The 27,434-nt window shown below is 43.1% G+C and overlaps 2 protein-coding genes across 2 annotated transcripts in view; one reads left to right on the top strand and one right to left on the bottom strand.

The window, feature by feature from the left end:
• Positions 1–27,434, top strand: part of LOC126175792 (DENN domain-containing protein 5B) — a 501,428-nt gene that overhangs the window by 262,469 nt on the left and 211,525 nt on the right. The window lies entirely within an intron of this gene.
• LOC126175795 (uncharacterized) overlaps positions 5,986–27,434 on the bottom strand; it is a 47,292-nt gene continuing 25,843 nt past the window's right edge. Inside the window, exons 2-3 of the mRNA XM_049922775.1 lie at positions 23,450–23,612; positions 5,986–8,269 (exon numbers count right to left, since the gene is read on the bottom strand). Of these exons, the coding sequence (XP_049778732.1) occupies positions 7,753–8,269; positions 23,450–23,612 (680 nt within the window). The 3' untranslated portion in view covers positions 5,986–7,752. The remainder of the gene's footprint in view (positions 8,270–23,449; positions 23,613–27,434) is intronic.

Genomic DNA, 27,434 nt, shown 5'->3' with positions numbered 1-27,434 from the left:
GCAACCACTAACTGATGCTTATTAATAACACAGACATTATCTGGTTTGTTCTCCACATAATCGAAGACGCGGAGACAAAACTGTCTTGGAACTCTTAAGATACTACCAATGGGACAATTATTAACAGGTCTCATAAGGGCTAGCAGCAACGGTAGAATTTAGATTTCTTCAATGCAATATAGTATCTGCGACCGCAAATAAGGGTGTAGTGCGACGCGAACTTTGGACAAGAAAACAGTAGCTGTCATATCCGAGACGTGGTTTAAACCAGATACCATTGTACGGAGTCCAGGATATTAGGTCTACCGACCATTTAAACGCTCATATAATCATTGTCTGCAGAACTGAATTCCGCTAAGTGAAATACTGGTGATGGTAAATGCACACTTCGATTTTATATTGTATAAATTTAGGTGTGGCAAAGAAGTTAGAGTTGGTTGCTATTACAGTTATTAACTAAAGATTGGTATATGTTAATTTCAGATGTTTGGGCGAATGATAGATTTTTCTGCATTTTGATTTCTTAGAAGTTGTGCTAAAGCGATGTGGTAGGCACTGATGTAGACAGTTGTATTAAAACATTTAATATATTTTAGCATTAGAGTCGTAGTATTTGTGGTACGTTAACACAAGGGTGGCGGCAATTTAGATAGCAGGAGCAGGAGAGGGGGGGGGGGCATACAAACGTATTGTTACTATGTCCCCCCCGCCCATCCGAACAAAACTTTGCATCCGAATCTGCCTCCTTGTGTAAATTCGTGTGTGAGGTGGCATGAACGAGGTGTGATCAAAAAGAGCAGTGAATAATTTGATTAGAAACATGGGTGTTGTGTGATGTCCTTAGGTTAGTTAGGTTTAAGTAGTTCTAAGTTCTAGGGACTGATGATCATAGATGTTAAGTCCCATAGTGCTCAGAGCCATTTGAACCATTTTGATTAGAAACAAAGTAATAAGCTTACATGGAATTTGATTTAATCTCCTTCAAAAGTACTGTCTTTGTCTAGCATTGCAGTTATCCTGTCGTTGAATGCGTGACTGGAAGCCTTTCTGGTAGGTTTCTTTTGGAAGGGCGCTCACGTGCTCTCAGTCTCAGGAATGGCATAATTTTTTTTTTTCATTTAAGCACGGTTTTAATTTTTGGGAAAAGCTGGAAAAATATCTGGAATCCGACATACCGATATTTGTCGAATATTTCGAAAAAAGTATCGATATATTGACGTAAATTACCGCAACGTACCGGCTTATAAAAATACTGGCTGCACATTGTAAATATAATGCTAGTTTTAGAGTTGCGTGTTTAAGTATTGATTTATTACTAGCAATTCTGTACATCAACTCGCTATCAACCTGCGTATTCCCCTTAGGCAAGAATTGAAAGGAAAACGTTGCACGTTCACGCTTGGAGATAACTACTTGGTCAACAATGGTAACTGCATGTAAGTGGGACAATAAAAGGTATCCGATGAGTCCGTGTTCTGTTTCGTCACATTTCGGATTTGTCCGGAACGCTTCATGTCGACTTTTCTGGTTTTTTTCCTCTTTTTCCATTTCTGCGAACGCCAGCGACCCAGAAGTTGTAGTGTCAAAATTGCGTGGTCAAGTTAAACGTTGATTTTCTATTGGTACTGCCGAGCGCCGATTGCAACAGTTCCCCTCATACAACTCCGCCCTCTGTAAAGACCAATCCTGTCATTTAGATTTTGATCGTCATTTTCAGCAACTGTTTGTGAAGAATTCCGATGTGAAGAAGTAGCACATTAGTTGCGTTAAAAATTGTTGTTTAATGCAACTGGTGTACTGTTTCATAACATAGGGGATCATCTTATTCCATTCACACCGCCACCCCCGAGTGCATAATCTTACTACTACTACTACTACTACTTTGTGCCATCTATACCCGCTTTACACAGTCAAAGAGAAAGACTTGTCGTGATGAAAGCTCAGTGAAAGTAAAATTATGTTCAAGTAGAATTAAAAAAAAAAGTTTCAAATACGTATTTACCGAAAATTGCGAATAAAATATAAAATAAAATTATCGACACTCGATATTGCTATTTCAGTATCGATATATCGGGTAAGATTATCGCCGGTATTTATCGATACATCTGAAAGAAATATCTACATCGATATTTTATCAACAGCTCTACTCACGCCCCTTCCGCACAGCCTTACTTCCGCCAGTACCTCGTCACCTACCTTCCAAATTGCACAGAAGTTGTCGATTCGGCACACACTTTTAATATGCCAGGAAGCTTCGTATCACTACACACGTTGCTACAGAGTGAAAATGTCATTGTGGAACTATTGCTGCTATTGAGGAAATTCTTCAAGCAAAACCCTGTACCCGTCTGTCATATTTTATAACTAATGGGCTGATGAATTGATCCGTATTGCTCCAGGCCAGATTGACTATGAAACTGAATGTTAGAATGAATTGAATACTTGAAGAGATGGAATAGGCGACGTAGTACGTGTACATGGAAAGGTTTCAGACTATAGACATAATTATGTTGTAACAGTGTCTAGGGTTTGTCATTGGCAGAAGGAAGTTACTTGTGTGAGAATGTTGAAATGTGATAATTGATTGGATGTTTAATATACAGTGCAAACTTTTATGAAATGTGAGGAATATTACGCGAACTTAGCAGGAATAGGCCTACTTATCCTGTGAAGTGGTAGAAACTCTTTGACTTTCACCTAGGGAAGAACTTTCTTCAGTACACAGTCAGATATATCGTAGGGCCAGAAATAGGCAGTGTTAATTAAATGTTTTCTGCACATATTCGAGGATTAGAATTAGGCCCCAGTTGTTGGACATTTTACCTTAGTCGGAAATGAGTAATTCTTTGAGTGCTCAGGAACAGGAGTGTAGGAACAGATAGTTAAGTCGATACCTGTTCCAAAATAGCAGAAACGCTACAAGCTGTAAGATGCCCGATTCTGTGTCCATGGCAGACGCATGAAATGCGTATACGCTCTGTGGAATCGCTATAAAAACTCGTATGAGAAAATTTTTGTCATCTGCCCTAAAACTTCTATCTAGTCCAAACGTCCCCCCCCCCCCCCCCCCCCCCGCCCCTAATGACTATTATCACTTCCAACTTGTCTAGACATTTTGAGAAAGAATTGAGAATCTTTGAGCGCAGCTAAATAAAATAGCAGGCGGCGGAACTTTACGTAGTAGATTTGAAGCAGGTCGGTTCACGACATTAGAAATGTTCCAGACATGGTGTACATATAGAAAAGGATAGTAGACATGCGAATATCTCTGAACCATTCATAAATTTATCGTTTTAGTTTTCATTTCATCGCTGATCGTCGTTTAATTTATGGCTACAGCTCAGATTTGGTAAAGAAGCCTTTCAGGACTTCATTCATGTTGACGTGATTTTATATATATATATATATATATATATATATATATATACTCCTGGAAATTGAAATAAGAACACCGTGAATTCATCGTCCCAGGAAGGGGAAACTTTATTGACACATTCCTGGGGTCAGATACATCACATGCTGACAGAACCACAGGCACATAGACACAGGCAACAGAGCATGCACAATGTCGGCACTAGTACAGTGTATATCCACCTTTCGCAGCAATGCAGGCTGCTATTCTCCCATGGAGACGATCGTAGAGATGCTGGATGTAGTCCTGTGGAACGGCTTGCCATGCCATTTCCACCTGGCGCCTCAGTTGGACCAGCGTTCGTGCTGGACGTGCAGACTGCGTGAGACGACGCTTCATCCAGTCCCAAACATCCTCAATGGGGGACAGATCCGGAGATCTTGCTGGCCAGGGTAGTTGACTTACACCTTCTAGAGCACGTTGGGTGGCACGGGATACATGCGGACGTGCATTGTCCTGTTGGAACAGCAAGTTCCCTTGCCGGTCTAGGAATGGTAGAACGATGGGTTCGATGACGGTTTGGATGTACCGTGCACTATTCAGTGTCCCCTCGACGATCACCAGTGGTGTACGGCCAGTGTAGGAGATCGCTCCCCACACCATGATGCCGGGTGTTGGCCCTGTGTGCCTCGGTCGTATGCAGTCCTGATTGTGGCGCTCACCTGCACGGCGCCAAACACGCATACGACCATCATTGGCACCAAGGCAGAAGCGACTCTCATCGCTGAAGACGACACGTCTCCATTCGTCCCTCCATTCACGCCTGTCGCGACACCACTGGAGGCGGGCTGCACAATGTTGGGGCGTGAGCGGAAGACGGCCTAACGGTGTGCGGGACCGTAGCCCAGCTTCATGGAGACGGTTGCGAATGGTCCTCGCCGATACCCCAGGAGCAACAGTGTCCCTAATTTGCTGGTAAGTGGCGGTGCGGTCCTCTACGGCACTGCGTAGGATCCTACGGTCTTGGCGTGCATCCGTGCGTCGCTGCGGTCCGGTCCCAGGTCGACGGGCACGTGCACCTTCCGCCGACCACTGGCGACAACATCGATGTACTGTGGAGACCTCACGCCCCACGTGTTGAGCAATTCGGCGGTACGTCCACCCGGCCTCCCGCATGCCCACTATACGCCCTCGCTCAAAGTCCGTCAACTGCACATACGGTTCACGTCCACGCTGTCGCGGCATGCTACCAGTGTTAAAGACTGCGATGGAGCTCCGTATGCCACGGCAAACTGGCTGACACTGACGGCGGCGGTGCACAAATGCTGCGCAGCTAGCGCCATTGACTGACGGCGGCGGTGCACAAATGCTGCGCAGCTAGCGCCATTCGACGGCCAACACCGCGGTTCCTGGTGTGTCCGCTGTGCCGTGCATGTGATCATTGCTTGTACAGCCCTCTCGCAGTGTCCGGAGCAAGTATGGTGGGTCTGACACACCGGTGTCAATGTGTTCTTTTTTCCATTTCCAGGAATATATATATATATATATATATATATATATATATATATATATATATATATATATATATATAGAGAGAGAGAGAGAGAGAGAGAGAGAGAGAGAGAGAGAGAGAGAGAGAGAGAACGAGAACACACAAAAAAAGCTATGTACCTGATATTTACTAGCCTTGAAAATACATCTCCACTCTTCCTTAAGTTATTGTAGTTTCGGAGCTATTTCTGCGTACCTTCGTCCTACTGATTTACCGCCTCCGATTGTAGATCACATAATTAATGAGGAAGTATTGAATAGGATTGGGGAGAAGAGAAGTTTGTGGCACAACTATACCAGAAAAGGGATCGGTTGGTAGGACATGTTCTGAGGCATCAAGGGATCACCAATTTAGTATTGGAGGGCAGCGTGGAGGGTAAAAATCGTAGGGGGAGACCAAGAGATGAATACACTAAGCAGATTCAGAAGGATGTAGGTTGCAGTAGGTACTGGGAGATGAAGAAGCTTGCACAGGATAGAGTAGCATGGAGAGCTGCATCAAACCAGTCTCAGGACTGAAGACCACAACAACAACAACAACGATTGTCATCATCAATTATTTCGTCAACGCCCCTGAGATGAAAGCGTCGACATCGTAAAGAATAGATTCTCTTTAATCACCACATCAAGATTTTCCGGCTTTGCTGTTTGTATTGCGCATTATAACATGATCTTGGCATTCGCACCCACCTGCAAGCCTTTAACACAACCCTATCAAACATTTGATGGTTTATGTCTCCAGGTGACTGTCTTGACTCATTCATAAAATGAATCCTCCCCCGAACACACCATGTGGCGGCCGTATCGATTCTGTTAATCACTGTATCCATAATTCGCACCCGGACAAGAACAGTGACAACTAAAAAATGCAACACTTGAGAAAAATCGACTTAAAGGATTCTATAAAACTTACTTGAAATTCAAGGAATGCTTATACTATTTCAATATAAGTAAATTTGCCAGTAAATTCAACTATGGTCTATACAACAGTAAAATGTCGATTTAGTTGCGTTCTCGTCAAATGCGAAGAGTTATCAGGTAATTGGCATCGTGCAAAGGACAAGTGTAGTTGCGAAACAGCATTTAACAAAAAGCACAAAATTTCTTTTATTTCTTAAAAAAGCTTTTTAACATTTAAATTTCACATTCCTTGTACCACAGTAAAAGCTAATACCTATAATCTTAGAAAGAAAAATATATTGCTATAGAGTAATAAGTATCAGGCTCAAGGCCTTGTGAGATCGTCCTCTAGTCTCTAGTCCTTTTTACATCACGCGTCTGACATTGTGGTCAGATGCAAATACCACTGTATGATCAGTGAGGCACTTAAAGCTGTCTTGTCAGCTTTCTCTTGCAGGCTTTGCAAATGTTTGTGGAACAGTTAGCACGAGTATCTGACCAGTAATCCGTCTGACTTCCAGATCACACGTCTCTTCTCCTGTAACATTTAATCAGTCCTGTTCCCACTTGAGCCACGACTAGCACAAGGGCTACTGGGAAGGGCTACACTGTGAGTTTTTACACAAGATATGTAAAAAAAGTATAAGCAAATCTGTAAATTCGTGCTTGTTTAGTGTTCTGCCGCGTGTGAGGCTCTTCCCTCATATATATAAAAAAAATATTACCTTAGAACTTTCGTCATAGGAATGTAGTTAAATCGCTAATACTGCTCCTGAAAAGTATAGTAACACTATATATTTCTCAAACAGTTCATCGCCTTCTTTTTTTACCTCAGCTGCCGTAGCAGTGCAAAGAGGTGTGGAGCCCGTCGATGAGATATTACGGGAAGTCATGGAAACAATACGAGGAAGCATTAAAAGTGTGGATGATACAAACGATGATAATGAACACTTGATGGAATGGACGGAAATCAGGCATGTCAGTTCTTGTATTTTAACCGGGAAAGGGGGGGGGAGGTGAAGAGAAGAAAATTAGTATTTAATATACAAGGACGAGAATAAATAAAAGTAATATTAGAAATTTGTAAGTAGTTCTGTTGAAAGTAGTTACTTTTTCTTCATGATTTGCTACTTTTGTATTAATATTTTCTGGTTAACAGCAGTGTAATTTTTTTTAAAAATCAATGAATTATAGCCGTTTGTTCAAATTCTTTAGGTCCTGCCATAGATGATCGTAAAACTCTGATAATGATGATGATGATGATGATAGTGAAAAGAAATTGACTGGTTGATGTGCTGACATTAGTCATCATCGCTATAATTCAACAGATGAAACAGCATGCTGTGGAACCACTTCGAGCTAGTCAAATGTGAACCACCACTTAACTGTATCAACTGCCACCGGACTGCAGTTACGAATTGTATTTTAAGCGGAGCTGGAAATAAGGAACTGTTAACCAGCAGTGATAGCTGTGGATGAAACCACAGATGATGCACTCCTTCTTTGAAAGATAACTGTGAGAAGCTTGTTGGCTTAGGAGGGTTTGGAAGTAAGCACCACATGAAAGGTAGGATGAGGAGACGACTAAGATAGAATTGGACAAAACAAGTGATGTTTGGAAAAAAAAACACACACACACACACACACACACACACACACACACACACACGAGAGAGAGAGAGAGAGAGAGAGAGAGAGAGAGAGAGAGAGAGAGAAGACGACTGTTTCCGGAAGAAAAAGTTATTGTTGCCTAGAATGAAGAAAACACAAATTAAATGTTTACAGAATTGTTGACGATTACAAAGAGTGGAGTATACCAAAACGCAATATACGGTTGTAGGAAGAGCATGGCGTGAAAACCTCATAAATACTCGGGCTTCACACTAACAGCTGATGGCAGGAATGATTAAAACGAGGAAAGCACAAGTTTATATCACTGAAATACACGGTCACTTGCGGCGGTAGCCGTTGGTGAGGTTGCGCAGCTCGGCCTCTGAGACCATGCGGCAGAGGTCCATGCGGATGCGCACGCGCTCGACGCGCGGCAGCTTCTTGACGGTCTTGGCCATGCTCAGGAAGAACATCTCGGTGTCGTCCATGGCCTCCGGGCCAGAGGCGGCAGAGGGTGCGGGACATGGACTGCGCGCCCTGAGCCGCTTGCGGGGGCGGCGGCGCGCCCGGGGGCCCTCGTCGTCGTCTTCGTCGCGGTCCGGCTCGTCGTCGTCGTCGTAGGAGTGGCTGCCGGCGCGTCCGTTGGCCATGACGACGCTGACGAACTCTTGGGCGCCGGTGAACTCGGCGCGTCGGCCCGCGCCGTAAGCGGGGGCGTGCAGCTGGCCGGGTGACGGGGCCGGCTCCTCCGCCTTGAGCGTCGGCGCCGTCTCCGCCTCCACCAGCTCGCCGCCCGGGTCGCCGTCCTCGTTGTCCTCCTCCTCTTCCTCGTTGCTGTGCTCGTGAGACATCGCCCTGTGTCGGCACAAAACATGCGTCCGTCAGTACACTATTCTACGCTGAAGCGCCAAAGAAACTGGTACAGGCATGTGCATTCAAGTACAGAGATATGTAAACAAGCAGAATACGGCGCTGCGATCGGCAACGCCTATACAGGGTGGTCCGTTGGCCGTGACGGGCGAAATATCTCACTAAGTAAGCGTTTAATGAAAAAACTACAAAGAACGAAACTCGTCTAGCTTGAAGGGGGGAAACCAGATGGCGTTATGGTTGACCCACTAGATGGCGCTGCCATAGATCAAACGGATATCAACTGCGTGTTTTTAAAATAGGAACCCCCATTTTTATTACATATTCGTGTAGTACGTAAAGAAATATGAATGTTTTAGTTGGACCACTTTTTTCGCTTTGTGATAGATGGCGTTGTAATAGTCACAAACATATGGCTCACAATGTTAGACGAACAGTTGGTAACAGGTAGTTTTTTTTTTTTTTAAATTAAAATACAGGACGTAGGTACGTTTGAACATTTTATTTCGGTTGTTCCAATGTGATACATGTACCTTTGTGAACTTGATTCTGAGAACGCATGCTCTTACAGCGCGATTATCTGTAAATACCACATTAATGCAATAAATGCTCAAAATGATATCCGTCAACCTCAAAGCATTTGCCAATACGTGTAAAGACATTCCTCTCAACAGCGAGTAGTTCGCCTTCCGTAATGTTGCCACATGCTTTGACAATGCGCTGACGCATGTTGTCAAGCGTTGTCAGTGGATCACGGTAGCAAATATCCTTCAGCTTTCCCCACAGAAAGAAATCCGGGGACGTCAGATAATGCGGACCATGGTATGCTACTTCGACGACCAATCAACCTGTCATGAAATATGCTATTCAATACCGCTTCAACCGCACGCGAGCTAGGTGCCGGACATCCATCATGTTGGAATTACATCGCCATTCTGTCATGCAGTGAAACATCCTGTAGTAACATCGGTAGAACATTACGTAGGAAATCAGCATACATTGCACAATTCAGATTGCCATCGATAAAATGAGGGCCAGTTATCCTTCCTCCCATAATGCCGCATCATACATTAAGCCGCCAAGGTCGCTGAAGTTCCACTTGTCGCAGCCATCGTGGATTTTCCGTTGCCCAATAGCGCATATTATGCCGGTTTACGTTACCACTGTTGGTAAATGACACTTCGTCGCAAAATAGAACGCGTGCAAAAAATCTGTCATCGTCCCGTAATTTCTCTTGTGCCCAGTGGCAGAACTGTACACGACGTTCAAAGTCGTCGCCATGCAATTCCTGGTGCATAGAAATATGGTACGGGTGCAATCGCTGTTGATGTAGCATTCTCAACACCGACGTTTTTGAGATTCCCGGTTCTCGCGCAATTTGTCTGCTACTGATGTGCGGATTAGCCGCGACAGCGGCTAAAACACCTACTTTGGCATCATCATTTGTTGCAGGTCGTGGTTGACGTTTCACATGTGGCTGAACACTTCCTGTTTCCTTAAATAACTTAACTATCCGGCGAACGGTCCGGATACCTGGATGATGTCGTCCAGGATACCGAGCAGCATACATAGCACACACCCGTTGGGCATTTTGATCACAATTGCCATACATCAACACGATATCGATCTTTTCCGCAACTGGTAAACGGTCCATTTTAACACGGGTAATGTATCACGAAGCAAATACCGTCTACACTGGCGGAATGTTACGTGATACCACGTTTGTTACTATTACAGCGCCATCTGTCACAAAGCGAAAACAGTGGTCCAACTAAAACACTCATTTCTTTACGTACTACACGAATATGTAATAAAAAATGGGGGTTCCTATTTAAAAAAACGCAGTTGATATCCATTTGACCTATGGCAGCGCCATGTAGTTTTCCCTTTCAAGCTAGACGAATTTCTTCTTTGTAGTTTTTTCGTTTGATGCTTATTTCGTGATATATTTGGCCCGGTCACTATCAATGGACCACGATGTATAAGACAACAAGTATTTGGCGCAGTTGTTAGATCGTTTACTGCTGCTACGATGGCAGGTAATCAAGATTTGAGTGAGTTTGAACGTGGTGTTATAGTCGGTGCACGAGCAATGGGACACAGCATCTCGATAGCGATGAAGTGGGGATTTTACGACCATTTCACTAGTGTACCGTGAATGTCGGGAATCCGGCCAAACAGACATCGCTGCGATGGAAAAAGATCCTGCAAGAACGGGTTCAACGTGACAGAAGTGCAACCCTTCCGCAAATTGTTGCAGATTTCAATGCTGGGCCATCAACAGGTGTTGGCGTGCGAACTATTCAACGAAACATCGATATGGGCTTTCGGAGCCGAATGCCCACTCGTGTGCCCTTGATGACTGCACAACACAAAGGTTTACGCCTTGCCTGGGCCCGTCAGCTCCACGACGGGACTGTTGATGGATGGAAACATGTTGCCTGGTCGGTCCAATCTCGTTTCAAATTGTATCGAGCGGGACGTGTACGGATATGGAGACAACCTCATGAATCCATGGACCCTGCATGTCAGCAGGGGACCTTTGAAACTGGTGGAAGCTCGTAATGGTGTGAGGTGTGTGGAGTTAGAGGGATGTGGGACTCCTGATACGTCTAGATACGACTCTGAGAGGTGACACGCACGTAAGCATCCTGTCTCTTCAACTGCATCCATTCATGTCCATTGTGCATTCGGATTTGGGCAATTCCAGCAGGACAATGCGACACCCTACACGCCCAGAATTTCTTCAGAGTGGTTCCAGGAACACTCTTCTGAATTTAAAAACTTCCGCTGGCCCCCAAACTCCCCAGACATGGCCATTATTGAGCATATCTGCGATTGCTTGCTGTGTGTGCTGTTCAGAAGAGATCTCCACCCCGTCGTACTCTTACTGATTTATGGACTGCAAGTGTGATTCATGGTGTCAATTCCCTCCAGCACTACTTCAGACATCGGCCGAGTCCATGCCACTTCTGCGTGCTCGCGGTGGCCACACACGACATTGGGCAGGTGTAGCAAAGTTTTACAAGCAAAACTGCGACTGCGAACAACATACTTTAAAATAAAAAATACTGTATGTATATGGGACCTCACTGACAGTCTTGATAGAAACGACTGATTTCGTTAATTTTTATTTCAGGATGTATATTTGACGTCAGCTGAATAACTGATGAAGTTACACTGAGTCGCATTGAGGGAAAAAGAAATGTACAACACAACTGGGCTAAAAGAAGGAATCAGTTGATAGGGCATATCCTGAACCATTGAGGAAATGGCAGTCTGGTGTCAAAAAACCGGCAAATGGAGACCCAGGCTTGACTACAGTAAGCAGGTTTAAATGGATGTGGGTTGCTGTGGGTATTCAGAGATGAAGAGACAAGCACGGGGTTGACTAACACGGAGAGCCGCACCGAAACAGTACTCCGGCCCTAGGGTAGTCGGATGCTCTCCCCTCCCCCCCCCCCCCATAATTCTTGAACATATTCTATAACCGAAAATAATAAATTTCCTTGAGACAGAAAAGCTTATGTCCAGAAATCAGCAAGCCAAAACTCAGCTTCCCCTTTGCTCGCACGATATCCTGCGAACCATCGATCACGTAATGTCAATCCTAAGGACCCGGGTTCGATTCCCGGCTGGGTCGGAGAATTTTTCCGCTCAGGGACTGAGTGTTGTGTTGTCCTAATCATCATCATTTCATCCCCATCGACGCGCAAGTCGCCAAAGTGGCGTCAAATCGAAAGACTTGCACCCAGCGAATGGTATACCCGACGGGAGGCTCTAGTCACACGACATTTACATTTATGCTATGGAAAAAAAATAGCATCCTAGACTACGAATCTTGTATCCCACCGCTGTCTAGGGCGTCCCACAGGCACGTCTTCGCTGCTCACAAGGGCTCAGTTCGAAGCGGGACTCATCACTGAAGACAATTCTACTCCAGTCAATGAGATAAAAATAGTGGAACATTTAAGCATAGTGACTATACCTGGACCAGAATAAGGAAACGATTGACATGTACGGAAAGGGATGATTTTGTCGGTTCAGTTGTCCGCATGCCCAGTATGGCATGACTGGATGTTGTGTGATAGGTTAGTTAGGTTTAAGTAGTTCTCTAAGTTCTAGGGGACTGATGACCATAGATGTTAAGTCCGATAGTGCTCAGAGCCATTTGAACCCAGTATGGCAGTGGCAGCAAAACATGAGTAATTCAGCACTCATTTCCTTTTCCGCGTTAACTTGCAGTACTGATTTTTTACCCTTAAGGGACGTAGTAGCGTGTTCAATTTTCTGTTTAGTTCACTCTTACCTGCAGACTTTTTTGCGTATTAAAAAATCAGTACAAAAAAGTAAAGCACGTAACGAAAACAAAGCACAACAGTTACGTTAGTGGCTGTAACTGTAACCCGCAGAGAGATATGACAACGGCAAACAGAAGGCGCGACCAAGCTCTTTCTGTGGTTGGTTGTTGCTGTGGAAGCTCTTCTGTAAACATCTAGCTGTCAATCACTTTGTTACTTGGATCCGACCATTGTAGCAAGTGTACTCAGAAACCTTTGTCGTGACATCTCACTTCCCATCACCCCTCCCCAGACTCATGTAAGCAAGACAACTTTCTCTTTTATTTGTACAAGCTTACTGCACGCCATGGTCTGCGCTGTTATACCTTCTGAATGGCACAAACCCCGCGCAAATCATATACGACGAAGCCTTGCAGCAACGACGAACATAAAAATTCAAATGTCTGTCACGCGAAGGCGCCACGTGCAGCTGAAAACAGCTTCAGTCGGAATCTTTTAGTTATTCCAAGTGCCGCGATTTCCAATACATGCGCCTGCCGTAGTGCGTCTCGTTCCTATTCCATCACAGAAAGACGAAGGGCATATTTCTTCACCTGGCTGCTATCATTGCTGTCGCATATTTCTTTTCGCTTTAGTAATGGTAATTTGAACGTATTTCCATTACTCCCGGTATCTATTTCGATATCTTGAAAGCTAAGCTAGGCTCTACAGAGTAAGGATGAAACACCATACACGTATTAGCCACTGACCTCGGGAGCTGACGTAATTTACAATACAAATTTTATTGCTACATCCACTTCCCCAAGACTGGATTCAAATGATCTACGGCCGAAGCAGTCACTTAATGTCAAACTTTTGGAACCTTTAACGCATCGTCCTGCTAAAATATAGATTTTTTCCAGCGATTCATATTTATTTATTCCACATCCAAGTGACACTTTTAGTTGCGCTGGTGGGGCTTAAATGGCTGGGAGCGTAAACCTAGCATAAGTGACTTCCCAGTCCACTTGGCTATGAGTATAGTAAAGGGAAACGTAGAAGACAGAGAAAGTCTGCTACAGTTTGCTAAATACAGGGCAAAGACTGATTACTTAATGCCGTTTTGCAGGCGGTCTCATGGATGTGCACGGAGCGACAAACTTGACGAAAAGTGAATGAATGTAACAGAAAACCGACAAATTAATAATTCCAAAAGTACTGTCAGTAGCGTGATGTTGTTTTCACAGAAAAAGATGAAATGTCGATATAATTACATTGGTTGTGTGTAAAGTTGCTATACGGACAAATAAATTTCCCATCATGTCGCGCTGGGACTGTGGGGCCACGTTGTTACATTGTAACTCAGTCAGCAAAATCTACGGCCACATCGTAAGTCAAACAGTGTCGAGGAGCAAACAACTGATGAAAAATTTAGTCTGCAATTTTGAGTAACCCACAAATTAAATAAGTAATAGAAGCAAAATAATAAGAAAGAAAACCATAGCAAAGGTACGATTCGTTGTTTACAGACCTGTAGAAAATAGTGAATGTGTTAAGCCTAAATGCAATGCTCTCCAGGAAAGTTACACAAGGAAGCAGTACAGGATTTGCAGATGTTTCAGTATTGTTGCTTTCCTGGGAGCTGTGCACCTGAGAATTGAGTAAAGCCTCTGAAACGTGTCCTAAATAGTTTAGTGTCTTGCGATTTTTTTTAACATTGTAGGCAGGTTAATGTTGAAGATTCTATTGATGGCAGTTGTACAAAAACAGTCGAGGGCATCGCTCGTGATCGCTTTAGAGGAACTATTAAGAAATAAGTCTTCTATTAATATCCAGCAGCAGTGGCGTTATTCATACCGTGTATTCGGATATTACTGAACATTAATCAGGCATTGCGTAAGAAAGTATAAACAGTCGATTCAGTGATACATTCTCGGAATCAACTGGTTCGCTGTCAAATATAGGTTGCATTACTGAATCAAACGGTTGCACTTACAGGAATCTTCACCAGAAGAGCGACGCACAATTCTCAACGCTTTATTTTATGATGAGGATTAGTTTTGCCGTGGCCAGTTACCACACGCCCAGTATTCCGACCTTAAACTGCAAGGTTTGTTAGTTAAGCAACAAACCATGTGTGCTGCTGCCGATGTGGTAATTTCTCAGTTTTTGTGATATAGTTTTGCACTTCCAGACAGGTATGACTTAATTGCTATTTAACACTTTGCGGCGCTGATAACCTTTCGGAGAAGCCATGTTAACATGAAGTCTTTCGAGAGAATGCGTCCCGTCTGTTGCATGCGTTGAAAAAGCGGCTATGTACTCATCGGGTTGCGCCTAGCAAGGTACGTGACAATGTAATACATCTGAGCTCTGCGGGTTGTCCGCTGAGTAGGCGCTCCCGATGACGCTCAACCGTATACTTCGGACTTCAACTCAGCTACCGTCACTGTGTTCATCTATAATACCAGCGAGATGTGTATAAAACGCTTTAAACCTTGGAAAATATCTAGTTCTTTCGGTAACCTCTTTTTGTCTTGATATAGTTCTTTCGGTAACCTCTTTTTGTCTTGATATACTTCTTTTGGTAAAAGCTTTTTGTCTTGCTCGCTAAAATTTTATACTGCCGTACTATTCGGTTTCGGCAAATGGCCCATACAAAAACATAAATAGAAAGCATCACTTTATGAGACCATGCAGCAGCATTTCCTGTATCGTGGTGCCCTAAGCGCATTACATGGAAACATTTTTCACCTTCAGGGGGGCAGCATCAATGGAAGTTAAAAATCTGATAATTTCAAACGTTGTATTCATCTGTGAAAGCGGTAATAACTGAAATCTCTCCGTTAAATAAGGCTAACGCGCCAGGCGCACTGTGTGCCCAAGAAAGATTTTTGTACCCTGTTCATTATGTAATTATTAGATCATAAGTTTTCGTTCCCTCTATCGTAATACGTAATACAGGGCGTTTCAAAAAGAAAGAGCAGATTTCAAACATTTATTTCTCAAAAACTACAAATGATAGAAACACAATTCAAACGTTTCTTGTCAGAGAAAGGTTCAAAGTTTTTCAATGGTCCGCGCAGAAGTTCCATGCAAATCCGCAGTGGCGCTGGCGTTTGTTTGTAGGAAAATGGCGACGACACCACAGGAACGATCATTTTGTGTGCTGCAATTTGCAAAGTTAGAGTCCATTGTTGGTGTGCAACGTGCATTCCGCCGTCAATTCAACAAACAGCCGCCTCGTCATAAGCAAATTTATGAGTGGCATCACAGATTCGTAGAAGATGGTTGCATCTGCAAGCGAAAAAGCACGGGTCGTCCACGCACATCGGATGAAAATGTCGAGCGTGTCCGTGCAGCTTACGAAAGGAGCCCTAGAAAATCCACGACACGGGCAAGTCACGAACTAAACATGTCTAAAACAACGGTATGGCGCGTTCTGAGTAACCGTCTGCACATGAAGCCGTACAAACTGCAGTTATTGCAAGCATTGCGTCCTGACGACCACAACAAAAGGTTCGAATTTTCAACTGCAATTCTACAGGACATGGAAGAGGACAATTTTGCCGAACGATTAATTTTTTCAGATGAATCAACGTTTCACATTTCTGGTAAAGTTAATCGGCATAAGTACATAAAGGACTGTGTTTATGTCCCACCTATGCCCGCTACTCTTCAAGAGGTACGACATCGAATTGTTGCGGCCGTGAATTCGGTAACTAAAGACCAGTTGCGTCGTGTGTGGCAAGAAATGAGATACCGGTTTGATATTTGTCGTGTAACAAATGGTGCTCATATTGAGGTACAGTTTTGATATTTGTTGTGTAACATTTGGTACTCATATTGAGTGAAGGACCGTTGGAATTGTGTTTCTATCATTTGTAGTTTTTGAGAAATAAATGTTTGAAATCTGCTCTTTCTTTTTGAAACGCCCTGTATAAGCGAAGATGATGATAAGAATTTTTGGCATCACTTGATTAAAAGAAGGAATTGGGGGAAGTATGATGGGTGAAAATTGTAGAGGAAGACCAAGATACGAACTCAGTAAGCAGTTTCAAATGCATTTAGGTGTGGTAGTTATTCGGCATGAAGAAGCTTATACAGGATAGAGTAGCTGGAAAGCTACATCAAACCAACTCAACATATGGAATGACAAATATATGATTATGTACTGAGTTTGGGCCGTTTCCATGTGCCTCGCTCTTCCATGGTTCGTTTCGGTATGTGGCGATGCATTTTGAAGCCGCGTCGTGGCGTTTTGTTTTTACTCAATATATATTTCTGATTAGTGGCATAGTAATTTGTTCAAAATAGATTCTTCAGTAGTTATCTTGTCGCTCGAAATTTGTTGTGTGTATCAGCACGGGTGCTTGCGTGTTCACTGTACGAATTAGCTACGTGTAAAGTTACAAATTGATGTTGCGTGGATACGATTTAACTAGGAACATTGATTCGTGTGTCATTGCAGAGCACTACTAGGATAGGTCAGTTACCATGTCATTGTACATGGAGCAAAGTTCAGAATACGATCTTAAAAGGTGTCACTGTAGTATGGATCCTTTCGTAAAATGGCGGAATGTGGTCGCTTTTTACTTGTAATTAAAAGTGATTTGAAAATATGAGATAGGGATATTATAAATGTGCTTGACAATGTCGCTTTAGTCGAAATTTTAGCTAGTCACACGATTAAATAAACATCGCATTACAGCCTACTACGGACTACGTTTACGTTTATTAAGCGTCTGGAGGCTGTGAGGCCCACACAAATACAAAATTTTACTTGCTGTTTTATTCGCATTGACCTTGGTGGCAGGATGGAAGGAACTGGAGCGTAAAGTGTCACAATTTACGCAAGGGTAATGGGAACTGCGGTGATCATCTTTGTTTCCTCAGCGCACAACCTACGACCGACACCCGAGCGAGTAAAGCTAGGGTATAATGAAGCCTCAACTTATTTTGCTCTGACTTGCAATGATGTTTCACGTCTTTAGCAGCTATCAAAAACCATCCTATTACTTCCTTGCGTCACAGAACACTAGCATACAAAACTCAGGCTATAGTTCAATAAATTGATATAAGCTAATGTTTTAACACGTTCTCACTGTCGTATATTTATGAAGAGCTTGAGAAGATTGTGTTTCAGGATGTGCAGGACAGTCCTGTAACTCTAGACTACCCATATCTTTTGCGAGTTCCAGTTATTAGCCGTAATTCGACTTGTTCAGAACAAGGAGGATTGCTGATCAGACTAAGTAAAGACATAGTAAAATCAGTATTACATAACATTTCTATCGGTAAATGTAATTATGCATTTCAGCACCCCAAAACAAAATTTTTCTCTGTGCAGAAAATCTAACCTTCCCATAACACGAACCTTAGTTACCATGTATATAATTCGTTTGTTCCTAAAGTGAACTACAGGAATTTAATTAGTTATTTTGTCCAACAAAAACCTCACGTTGTACATAAGTCATCCGCAGCTGTGGTCAGAAAACTTATACTGTGTTCATCTAGTACGTATAGAACAACACGTGTATATATGGAGAAATGAATGAGTATGTTTCATGAGAACTCATCACAATGTTTTAAAGTAAAACACAGTTTCATGAGAACTCATCACAATGTTTTAAAGTAAAACACATTCACAGAAAAACGTATAAAATTTGTCCTTACTGTGTACACGTTTTATTTAAACATTATAACGATTTCCAGAATGAATTTTTCACTCATCAGTGTCCATTGATATGAAACCTCGTGGCACATTAAAACTGTGTGCCCGGGACCTTTATCTTTCGCGGGCAAGTTCTCTATCGACTGAGCTAACCGAGCACATTTGTAGAGCACTTGCCCGTGAAAGACAAAGCTCCCGGATTCAAGCCTCAATCCGGCACACGGTTTTAATCTGCGAGGAAGTTTCATTCTAACAGGTTGTGATGTAATAAAACATCACTCATAGTTTTACCATGAATATATGCTTGCTATTAGTTCATTGTAAAATATTTCTCATATGTCTTTATATTCAGGTTAAGTGATTGTTGATAGGTTGAGAATGGCCTTGGAACCAAAAATACGTGACAAATACGTGCAAATAAGTATTTATGCAACTGGAACTACTATATAATCAGATCTGATATAAATGGTATAATAACGAGTCTGAGGTCATAAGCGTAAAAAAAGTGTCCCTTGCGACTGGAATTATAATATAAGCACCTCTTTTGAAGCGTTAGTGCGATTTGCATCTGAGTTACTTCCTATGACTCCCGGTTGCCAAACGATAGAAATCAAGCATAGTAATACACAGATGACGGTAGGCAAACGTGCGATCTCTACAGAAACTTTTAATTAATTGTATTTTCTCTCTACATTTATATGTGGATCAGATTAGTTAGACAATAAGGCACTTTCTCCCTTTGAGAGCTCCTTATATAATCCTAGGGAAGACAGCTTCGGCAGAAGAACAGAACGTAAGTTTGGAGAGGTGTAGCACCCTCTCTACATTCGTTTTCTCACATACACGATTTTCATCCAGCAAACGCTGAACTCTGAAGAAATAGCAATCTGTTTGCCTCACGTTCCAGCTTCTCCTCCACTATGTTAGGCGACCATTATCATACTTTCGGCACCCTCTTATCCATACCAGCGACTATGGTTCACATCAGGGCTCCATAGTCTTCCGGAAATATGATGTTTGGTTTGTGGGGCGCTCCACTACGCAGTAATCAGCACCCGTACAAAGTACTAATTGCTTTTCACTGTCAGTTTCCTTTTTCACAATCCAATCTAGTCACTCTCACAAATGATGATGATGGTGGTGGTGGTGGTGGTGGTGGTGGTGGTGGTGGTGGTGGTGGTGATGATGTTTCGAATTGTGGAGCGCTCAACTGTGCGGTTATCAGCGCCCATAAAAATTCGCAACCTTTACTTAGTCCAATCTCCACTTTCATGAATGATGATGAAACGATGAGGACAACACAAACACCCAGTGCCTGGACAGAGAAAATCGCATCCCGGTCGGGTATCGAACCCGTCACCCTGTGATTCAGAGACAGCAACCCTAACCCCTAGACCACGAGCTGTGGACTTCTGGAAATATAAATAGTATATTGGCACCTACAGGAATAGTACCAGCTGCAAGACTGGAAAAAGTTATACTTGGAGGTTCTCTTCATTTTCCCACACAGTGAGGATGGCAGAATGTTACAATGTCGTTTCCATTGCTTATGGGTCTACCGCATCAATAAATTTTTAAATATCATTTTGCTTTCAGCTGTTAGTGTTTTATTTTACGATTGCAGTTTCGGCTTTATGCAGTTTTCAAGGATCCACGACATTTGCTCATTGCGTTGTATTGTTATTTGTACATGCTTAAAAACGGATTAATGCCGAAATTGCAATCGTAAAATAAAACACCAATAGCTGAAAGCACGATGACATTTAAAAAATTTCCTTCCCTTTGAGCCACACTGGTATTGCGTCTAGAGAAATTATCTAGGATGGTATTTCTAGATCAAGCATTTACCTTACAATTCAAGACGAGCTCCTGATACACTTGGTCGCTTAAGGAATTAAAGCAAGCGTTAGGTCTAGATTATCAGGCAGAGGGTTATCCACTTTGCGAATTATCCGTACATAGTACGGCAACTTTTGAAGAAATAATAAACGAAACCTGAAGTATCCTGTTGTAATCAGTACGAATATTATGTTTTGAATATGCATGTCACTCTTGTATCATTGCCGAAGGGGCAGTGCAACATCCTCCGCTGAAAAATGGTTTGAAGGTTGTAGTAATAAGGAATGTGATAGAGCTACTCATCAGACCAATCTTGTGAAACATATTTTATGGTTGTGAAGACACAAAGCAGCGTTTTGGCTTAATGTACACATAATGTCCTTACAAGACATATATAACGCTGCAGGCCCAGAAGAATTTAAAAAGTCTCGAGAGATTAAATACTGATGTCTATTAATCGAGACTGGAGCAGCTAGGTGACGCGAATATAATGAAGAAACTGTGTTGGTTAAAGGAAGAGAGCGGAGACTATGTGATCGAGGAACAGTTACAGCGCGCACAAAGACACTGAAATGCATCGATGTGATATTACAGTATGTAGTACAAACGAATTTTCACTGTGTAGCTACGTTTTAACTCTCCAGAAAATTAGAACCATTGGTAGGGAAAAAGCAAATGACAGAAAAAGAAGAAAAAAAGGAAAAAATACTTCCCGAAAGTGAATTGAAAGTAAGTGATCCGAAATACAATGTTTTAGGTGTAGTCAAGTAACCCTATCCCCGATTCTGTAAAGAATCGAACTCCCATACATAAATGTAATATCTGCTGGATTATACTGGCGGAAAAAAAGAATCGCAACCCCAAGAAGCAGTTGTGCGAGATAAACGAAAGTAGGTAGGCTTGTTTCCACATCTGAAAGATGATGTCTTCAGATTTTCAGATTTTGCGCCAGTCGCATAAGAGTGGGCATTATGAGGATGCAGATCAAGTTTGCTTTAAATACACGCTGTAACGGTTGTGTGCGTTAGTTACCTTCGAGACTGGACGTGATGAATTGATATTAGTCAAGAATGCCTTTAAGGCAACAGAGGCGCTGTTATCAACACCTGACTTAGTTTGAATTTGTGATATTGCAGAAATACTTGGCAGGAATGTAGCCACTGTACATGATTCGTGGTAGCGGTATTCGCGAGAACTTATGGTCGCAAGAAGACAGGGCTTCAGGCGGCCACGTGGCACAATCGAGAGGAAAGACCATCGTGTTTGGCGTAAAACTCTGGCGCGTCGTACTGCAGCTGCAGCAGCAACTTGAGCAGCAGCTGACAACGCACTGTAAAAAATCGGTTACTTCAAAGACAGCTCCGAGCGAAACGCCCTGCAGCTTGCATTCCACAAACCACAGCCATTTGCGACTTCAGCGGTGTCAAGCGAGAGCTCCACGGAGGACAAGGTGGAGGTCTGTTGTGTTTTCTGATGATGGACGCCAGTTGGGTGTCAGTGCCAGTGGTGGTCGCATGTTGGGTAGGAGGAAACCAAGTGAGCGCCTGCAACCAACCTGTCTGCATGCTACATACACTGGAGGTATGGTCTGGAGTGCAATTTCGTTCGACAGCAGAGCACTCTCGTGATTATCCCGCGCACCCTGACTGAAAATTTGTACGTCAGTCTGGTGATCTGCATGTTGTGCTGCCATTCGTGAACAGCAAGAGGACAACGCTCGCCAAAATACCGCTGTTGTAGCCGAAATTGTTCTATAGAATGTCGACGTGTTGCTCTGGCCTTCTCGATCACCAGATCTGTCTCCAAACGAGTACATATGGGATGTCATCGGATGACCAGCGTGATCCCTAAACAGCATTAACCGTCCGTGTACTGACCGACCAAGTGCAACAGGCATGGAACTCTATCCCACAAACTGACATCCGGCACCTACACAACCCAATGCATGCACGTTCACATGCTTGCATAATGTTAATCACTTAAATGTGTTAGCTACACTAATTATTTTCCGGTGTTGCGACTTTTTTCCGTCGGTGTTATGTTATGTTATGTTGTGTTATGTTAACCGGGGGCCTAGAAACGACGGAGAGCTCCGTCCCCGCCGCTGCCGCAGTGGTCCGCAACCCCACGACAACTATCGCAGTCCACTTCACCCCTCCGCCGCCCCACACCGAACCCAGGGTTATTGTGCGGGTCGGCCCCCGGTGGGCCCCCCAGGGAACGTCTCACACCAGACGAGTGTAACCCCTATGTTTGCGTGGTAGAGTAATGGTGGTGTACGCGTACGTGGAGAACTTGTTTGCGCAGCATTCGCCGACATAGTGTAGCTATAGTGTAGCTGAGGCGGAATAAGGGGAACCAGCCCGCCTAAAAACCATCCACAGACTGGCCGGTTCATCGGACCTCGACACATATCCGCCGGGTAGATTCGTGCCGGGGACCAGGCACTCCTTCCCGCCCGGAAAGCAGTGTGTTAGACCGCACGGCCAACCGGGCGGGCTTCCGTCGGTGTACTTGTCGTTCAATGTTATGTTTATGAATTTACATTCAGTGGTATATGTGAATACTGCTTGTAAAGTTAGTAATGAACAAGTAATAAATTAAAACATGTCTGATGCTGAACAGCGGAATTTAGGAAACGATAAGATGTTTCCCTTTCATTATATATATATATATATATATATATATATATATATATATATATATATATGTGTGTGTGTGTGTGTGTGTGTGTGTGTGTGTGTGTGCGTGCAGGTGGGGGGGGTCAACGAGAAAACGTTTGGAATTACGTGTAAAGTTTGCCAGAAGTTGCCAACTGCACTCTTTTTCAAATACTGTATGAATATGCGTGGGGCAATTTGGGCACCTTCAGTTACGCTGCCTCAAGGCGTATCCGCGGTTTCTAATTTTAATACTTGCCATATTGTGTTAAACCTTTAATATAAGATTGTATCTCTTAATGAGTAGATAACACTATTTAAATTTGGTCACTGTATGAAAATCAAGCCGTGACATAGGCAACCTGTAGCTGACATTTTGCACCATTTAAGCCGTTTAACAATACAGATTTTATATATAACGATTACCTCTGAGAAAGCTTAAATTTCGCAGTGGTCTCCCAGATGCGACATAAAGCACGCTTTGTAGGCACAGTAAAGAATACTTTCCCGTAGGAGCTGTGTATTTTGGGTTATGTTTTTCAATTTTATCCATGAAATCTCGGTTTCGCGTCAGTCCGGATAATCGTGAGCTTGCTATACCTTTAATTTCTGAGTTAGTATTGTTCCAGTTCAGCCAAAAATGTGTAAGGTGTGTGTGTGTGTGTGTGTGTGTGTGTGTGTGTGTGTGTGTGTGCGCAGCAGGCACACTTACCTGCCACTGAGCATGTAGGGCAGCAGGAAGGACATCTCGTCCTCGAACTTCCACTTGGTGTACTTCTTGTTGGCGTGTGTGGCCTTGCTGCTGAACCTCCGCCGCTTGATGGCGTTCATGTAGCAGTTTCGTAGCTTGCGCCACGCTTTGAGGCACTCCGAACCTGCGAACGCCAACGTGCGTCTGATTAGCCACAGCAGACTTGCGAGCCGGAATAGCGCATGCGCAGTTCTACTTACACAACACATTGCTGGGGACAAACCTTTGAGGGCTGCTCAGTTTCAGCTGTGCAATCTGTTACAAAATAATGACAATGTTATAGGGGTTATGCGTTGCAGACGACGTTGTGTTCGAGGATAAGACATTTCATTGCATAGTGTAGTAGTTACCCTCACCAGCTACTGGGACAGAGTTCCCGGTCTCAATTCCCGCTTATCACCTCAGATTTTTCTATTGTGTAAATGTTTGGCGGGATCTTAACAACTTCGTGGTCCCATATGGTAAATTATTTAACAAAATAGGTTGCTAACGCGGTGTCAAATCGAAAAGCTTCCACCAAGCTAGAACCCAATCGTCGTCGTCGTCATCGTCATCGTCATCGTCATCATCATTTATTTACCTTCTTAATCTTGTCAGCTATCTAAGGACGATTATAAACTTATAACTATTGTGGCAGTCGCTCATTTTTTTTCGCCGCTCAAGCCAGTTGTTTTCAGCTCATTGTGTAATTACCATCCGACCAGTTGACTTGATTCTCATCTCGGAAGGTCCAAAATGACACTATAGTTGTTCCGTTGATGTTCTGGGTTAGTTTATATCTGGTCGTGTGTCCATTTCGTTTCCTTTTCGATCTTCGTGCACCAGAGTCTCCTTGTTTTAGGTTTCGGATCAAAGGCCCAAAAAATACGTTTCGTTCATTTGGAGTCACACATTTTTCGCATGTTGCTATAAAGTCGAACTGTGATTGCATGTTATTCGTCTTTTTTTTCAGTTTACAATATTTTTGTCGTTTAAGTCCCCGGCCACCCAGATATAGGATTTCAGTTTTTCCTTAAATAACGTAGGTCAAAAGCTGGGATGCTTCCTTTAAAAAGGGATTCAGCCAAATTCCTTCCAATTTCCTTCCCCCAATCTGAGCCTGCGCTCCGCGTTCAATTACCTTTTCGTCCGTCGAACATCGAACCTAATCTATTTTTCTTTTTTTAAAAAACAGTTCTGTTTTTTATCAGCTTAGAGCTAAATGGTTAATTTGTTTCGCAAATAACCAGCAAAAACTAACTTTATCATGGAAAATACGTACACTGGTTGCATATAATGTTGAATTTCACCGCCTTAGTAATCCAGAGCAATGAGAACCTTTCTCGATATCGATGCATGTATACCCTGAATGGTTCTCACTGGTATTCAGAAAGAAAGTGTGTCAGTTGCATAATATATGTGTGCGGCGATTATAGCGCACCACGATTGCTTTTTCGTATACAGGCCAGCACAACACGCTTCTCATCCGTCTTACTTCACATAGCAAGAGAAGAGCAATCGTACCGTTCCATCCGAGCTCGACATGTTCTAGGCACAAACCGATCGTTGTACAAGCATGGTTTGACTGTGTGGAGGGGGAAAATTGTTTGATATTGCAAACTTGTCAAGCTTGTGGTTGCGTGTGCGCAGCGCCGGTTTAAGAATCAAGCGACGCTAGCGGCCGCTTAGGCCGTCAAGTGCAAAACTGGTATACGGGACGTATCAATTAGTAGCGAAAACTGACACAGACGAAATAGAAAACGAATGTGTCGTTATGAACTACCATTGACTTCAGTATTAAATATTGTCCTAGTCAGAATTTATACACAGTAGGGCAAATAAAAGTGGCCTTAGCATTTTGAAACCTTTCGTAGCAGCATTAAAGGAAGAGGAAAGGATCGAAGCTTACTTCCGACAAGAAGGAGCGACTACCCATATAGCCGGACGAACTTCGCAGCACATTTACACAATCTTCACGCACGGCAGAGTTGTTAGCAGAGGCCAGTCAGGTCGCGGCCCTAGCTGGCCGCCCGGGTCTCCTTATCTCTCAGTGTGCACTTACTTTGTGTGGGAAGCCCTCAAGTCTAGGGTGTAGTGCAACCCTCATATAGTCTTCAAGAACTGCAGCAGAACATTTCGGATGAGACTGCAGTCCAGCTTCGATCTGCCTTCAGAAACTTGCTGCCGGGGCCCAGAAGTGCCAAGAGATGAATGGTGGTCACTTTAAACATCTGTTAGGTTAGCACCGTATTTCCTTTCCGGTGCTATGTTTCTTTGTTGTCTGAAACGCTGTTCTCCAGGCAACTTTTATTTGCCCCATCCTGTACCAGTAAACCACCACCACCACCGATTCCTTAAAGAATCATGCATGTCATGGACGCTCTGTTCACTACATGCTGCATAATATGTATGGCTTATGAAAATGGCCAATGTATGACCAAAATATGAAAGTCAGTGCAGATGAGTAGGAAAAACGAACCCATAATGTTCGAATACAGTATTAGTAGTGTACTGCTTGACCAAGTCACTACGATTACATATCTGCGGTTAACGTTGCAAAGCAGTATGAAATGAAATGAGCATGTAAGGACTGTAGTAGCGAAATCGCGTGTATAAAAACAGCATCAAACTTATGATCACATTGCATGTGAGTTAATTTTTTATATATTTGACGTTAAGCATGCAAGCGGAAAATATTTAGATTTGAAACTATGTTTAAAGTTCGCTAGGAGTACGTAGGTGCTCTCATTATGTAACTCTGAATGACTTTAGCCTGGGTAATTTGCGACCCATTTTGGGGAGAAGCTAGTTTCCACGCATCTCAGTGTTTACGACATCATATCTCCGGAGCTTTGTACCGTACAAGGATATAATTTTGCATCTACATTCAGTGATATATGTGGACATTGTCTGCAAAAAGTGATGACTAGAGCTAGAAGTGTAGTAAATTAAAACGTCATGGCAAATGCTGAAGTTTGAGTGCCTGAAATAGACGTAAACGATAAACATCTTTTACCTTTCATTATTTTCTGGGGCGTGACAGCGGAAAAGGTTTCTAAATTAGTTCAAATTTCACCCAAGGCCTACCTCAACAAGAACTAAAATACCACTTCAGCACATTACATTTTGCAATTTATGCTCTGTATGTTGCCTCACATAACTACCAACGGAATATTCCTTCCTATCAAATACAAATTTGTGTTTCCCTGTCTAAACATAATTTTGACTATGTTTTACGGGTACATGGTAGTGGCATTTTGCATCTCTTGTACGCCCACGCTGTTTCACTACGTTTTCTGTTTTCCGTGCAAACTTCAGTCTTGATGGTTTTGATTCTGATGTTGTTTGGTCAGTATGCGTAGGAAAATGGGCCCAATTTTTCGCGTACAGTCTCTCTGATAAATCTCCGTAACATACATGCACTCGTCCTTTATAATCTGGTTTTGGTGTATTCTTCAGGAAGGATTCGATTATTTCAAGCGTATAATCAGCGTAACTCTATTTTTTCCTTTTTTTTTATTATGTTGCACAAAACGTACGAATTTAAAACACCACCTATTGCACCTCGACTGGACCACTAAATTATTCGACCCTAATCACACAGAAAATGTAGAACTGTTTAGACGGTCCACCTGTGAAAAGTTCCAGCGTGGACGTGCAGGCAGTGTCAGTAAGGTTCTAGGAGATACTGACAGGGATGTGGAGCCATTTCGACTCCAGTGCCGTGGCCTGCTGCGATAGGTGTTTCGGCTGAGGATCCATGTTGCAGACAGCCCAATCGACGTGGTCCCGTCGATTAGATTTAGATTCTAGATTGGATTTAAATTCGGGGAGTTTGATGGTCAGGGGAGTACGGTAAACGCATAGTGATGCTCTTAGAACCACTCACGTGCACTGCAGACTTCATGACACGTTGCATTGTTCTGCTGATAGGTGCCATCGTGCCTAGTAAAAAACAAATTGCATA

This window comes from Schistocerca cancellata, chromosome 3, assembly GCF_023864275.1.
Source record: "Schistocerca cancellata isolate TAMUIC-IGC-003103 chromosome 3, iqSchCanc2.1, whole genome shotgun sequence".
Classification (NCBI taxonomy): Eukaryota; Metazoa; Arthropoda; class Insecta; order Orthoptera; family Acrididae; genus Schistocerca; species Schistocerca cancellata.
This window is presented reverse-complemented; position numbering and strand designations above follow the sequence as displayed.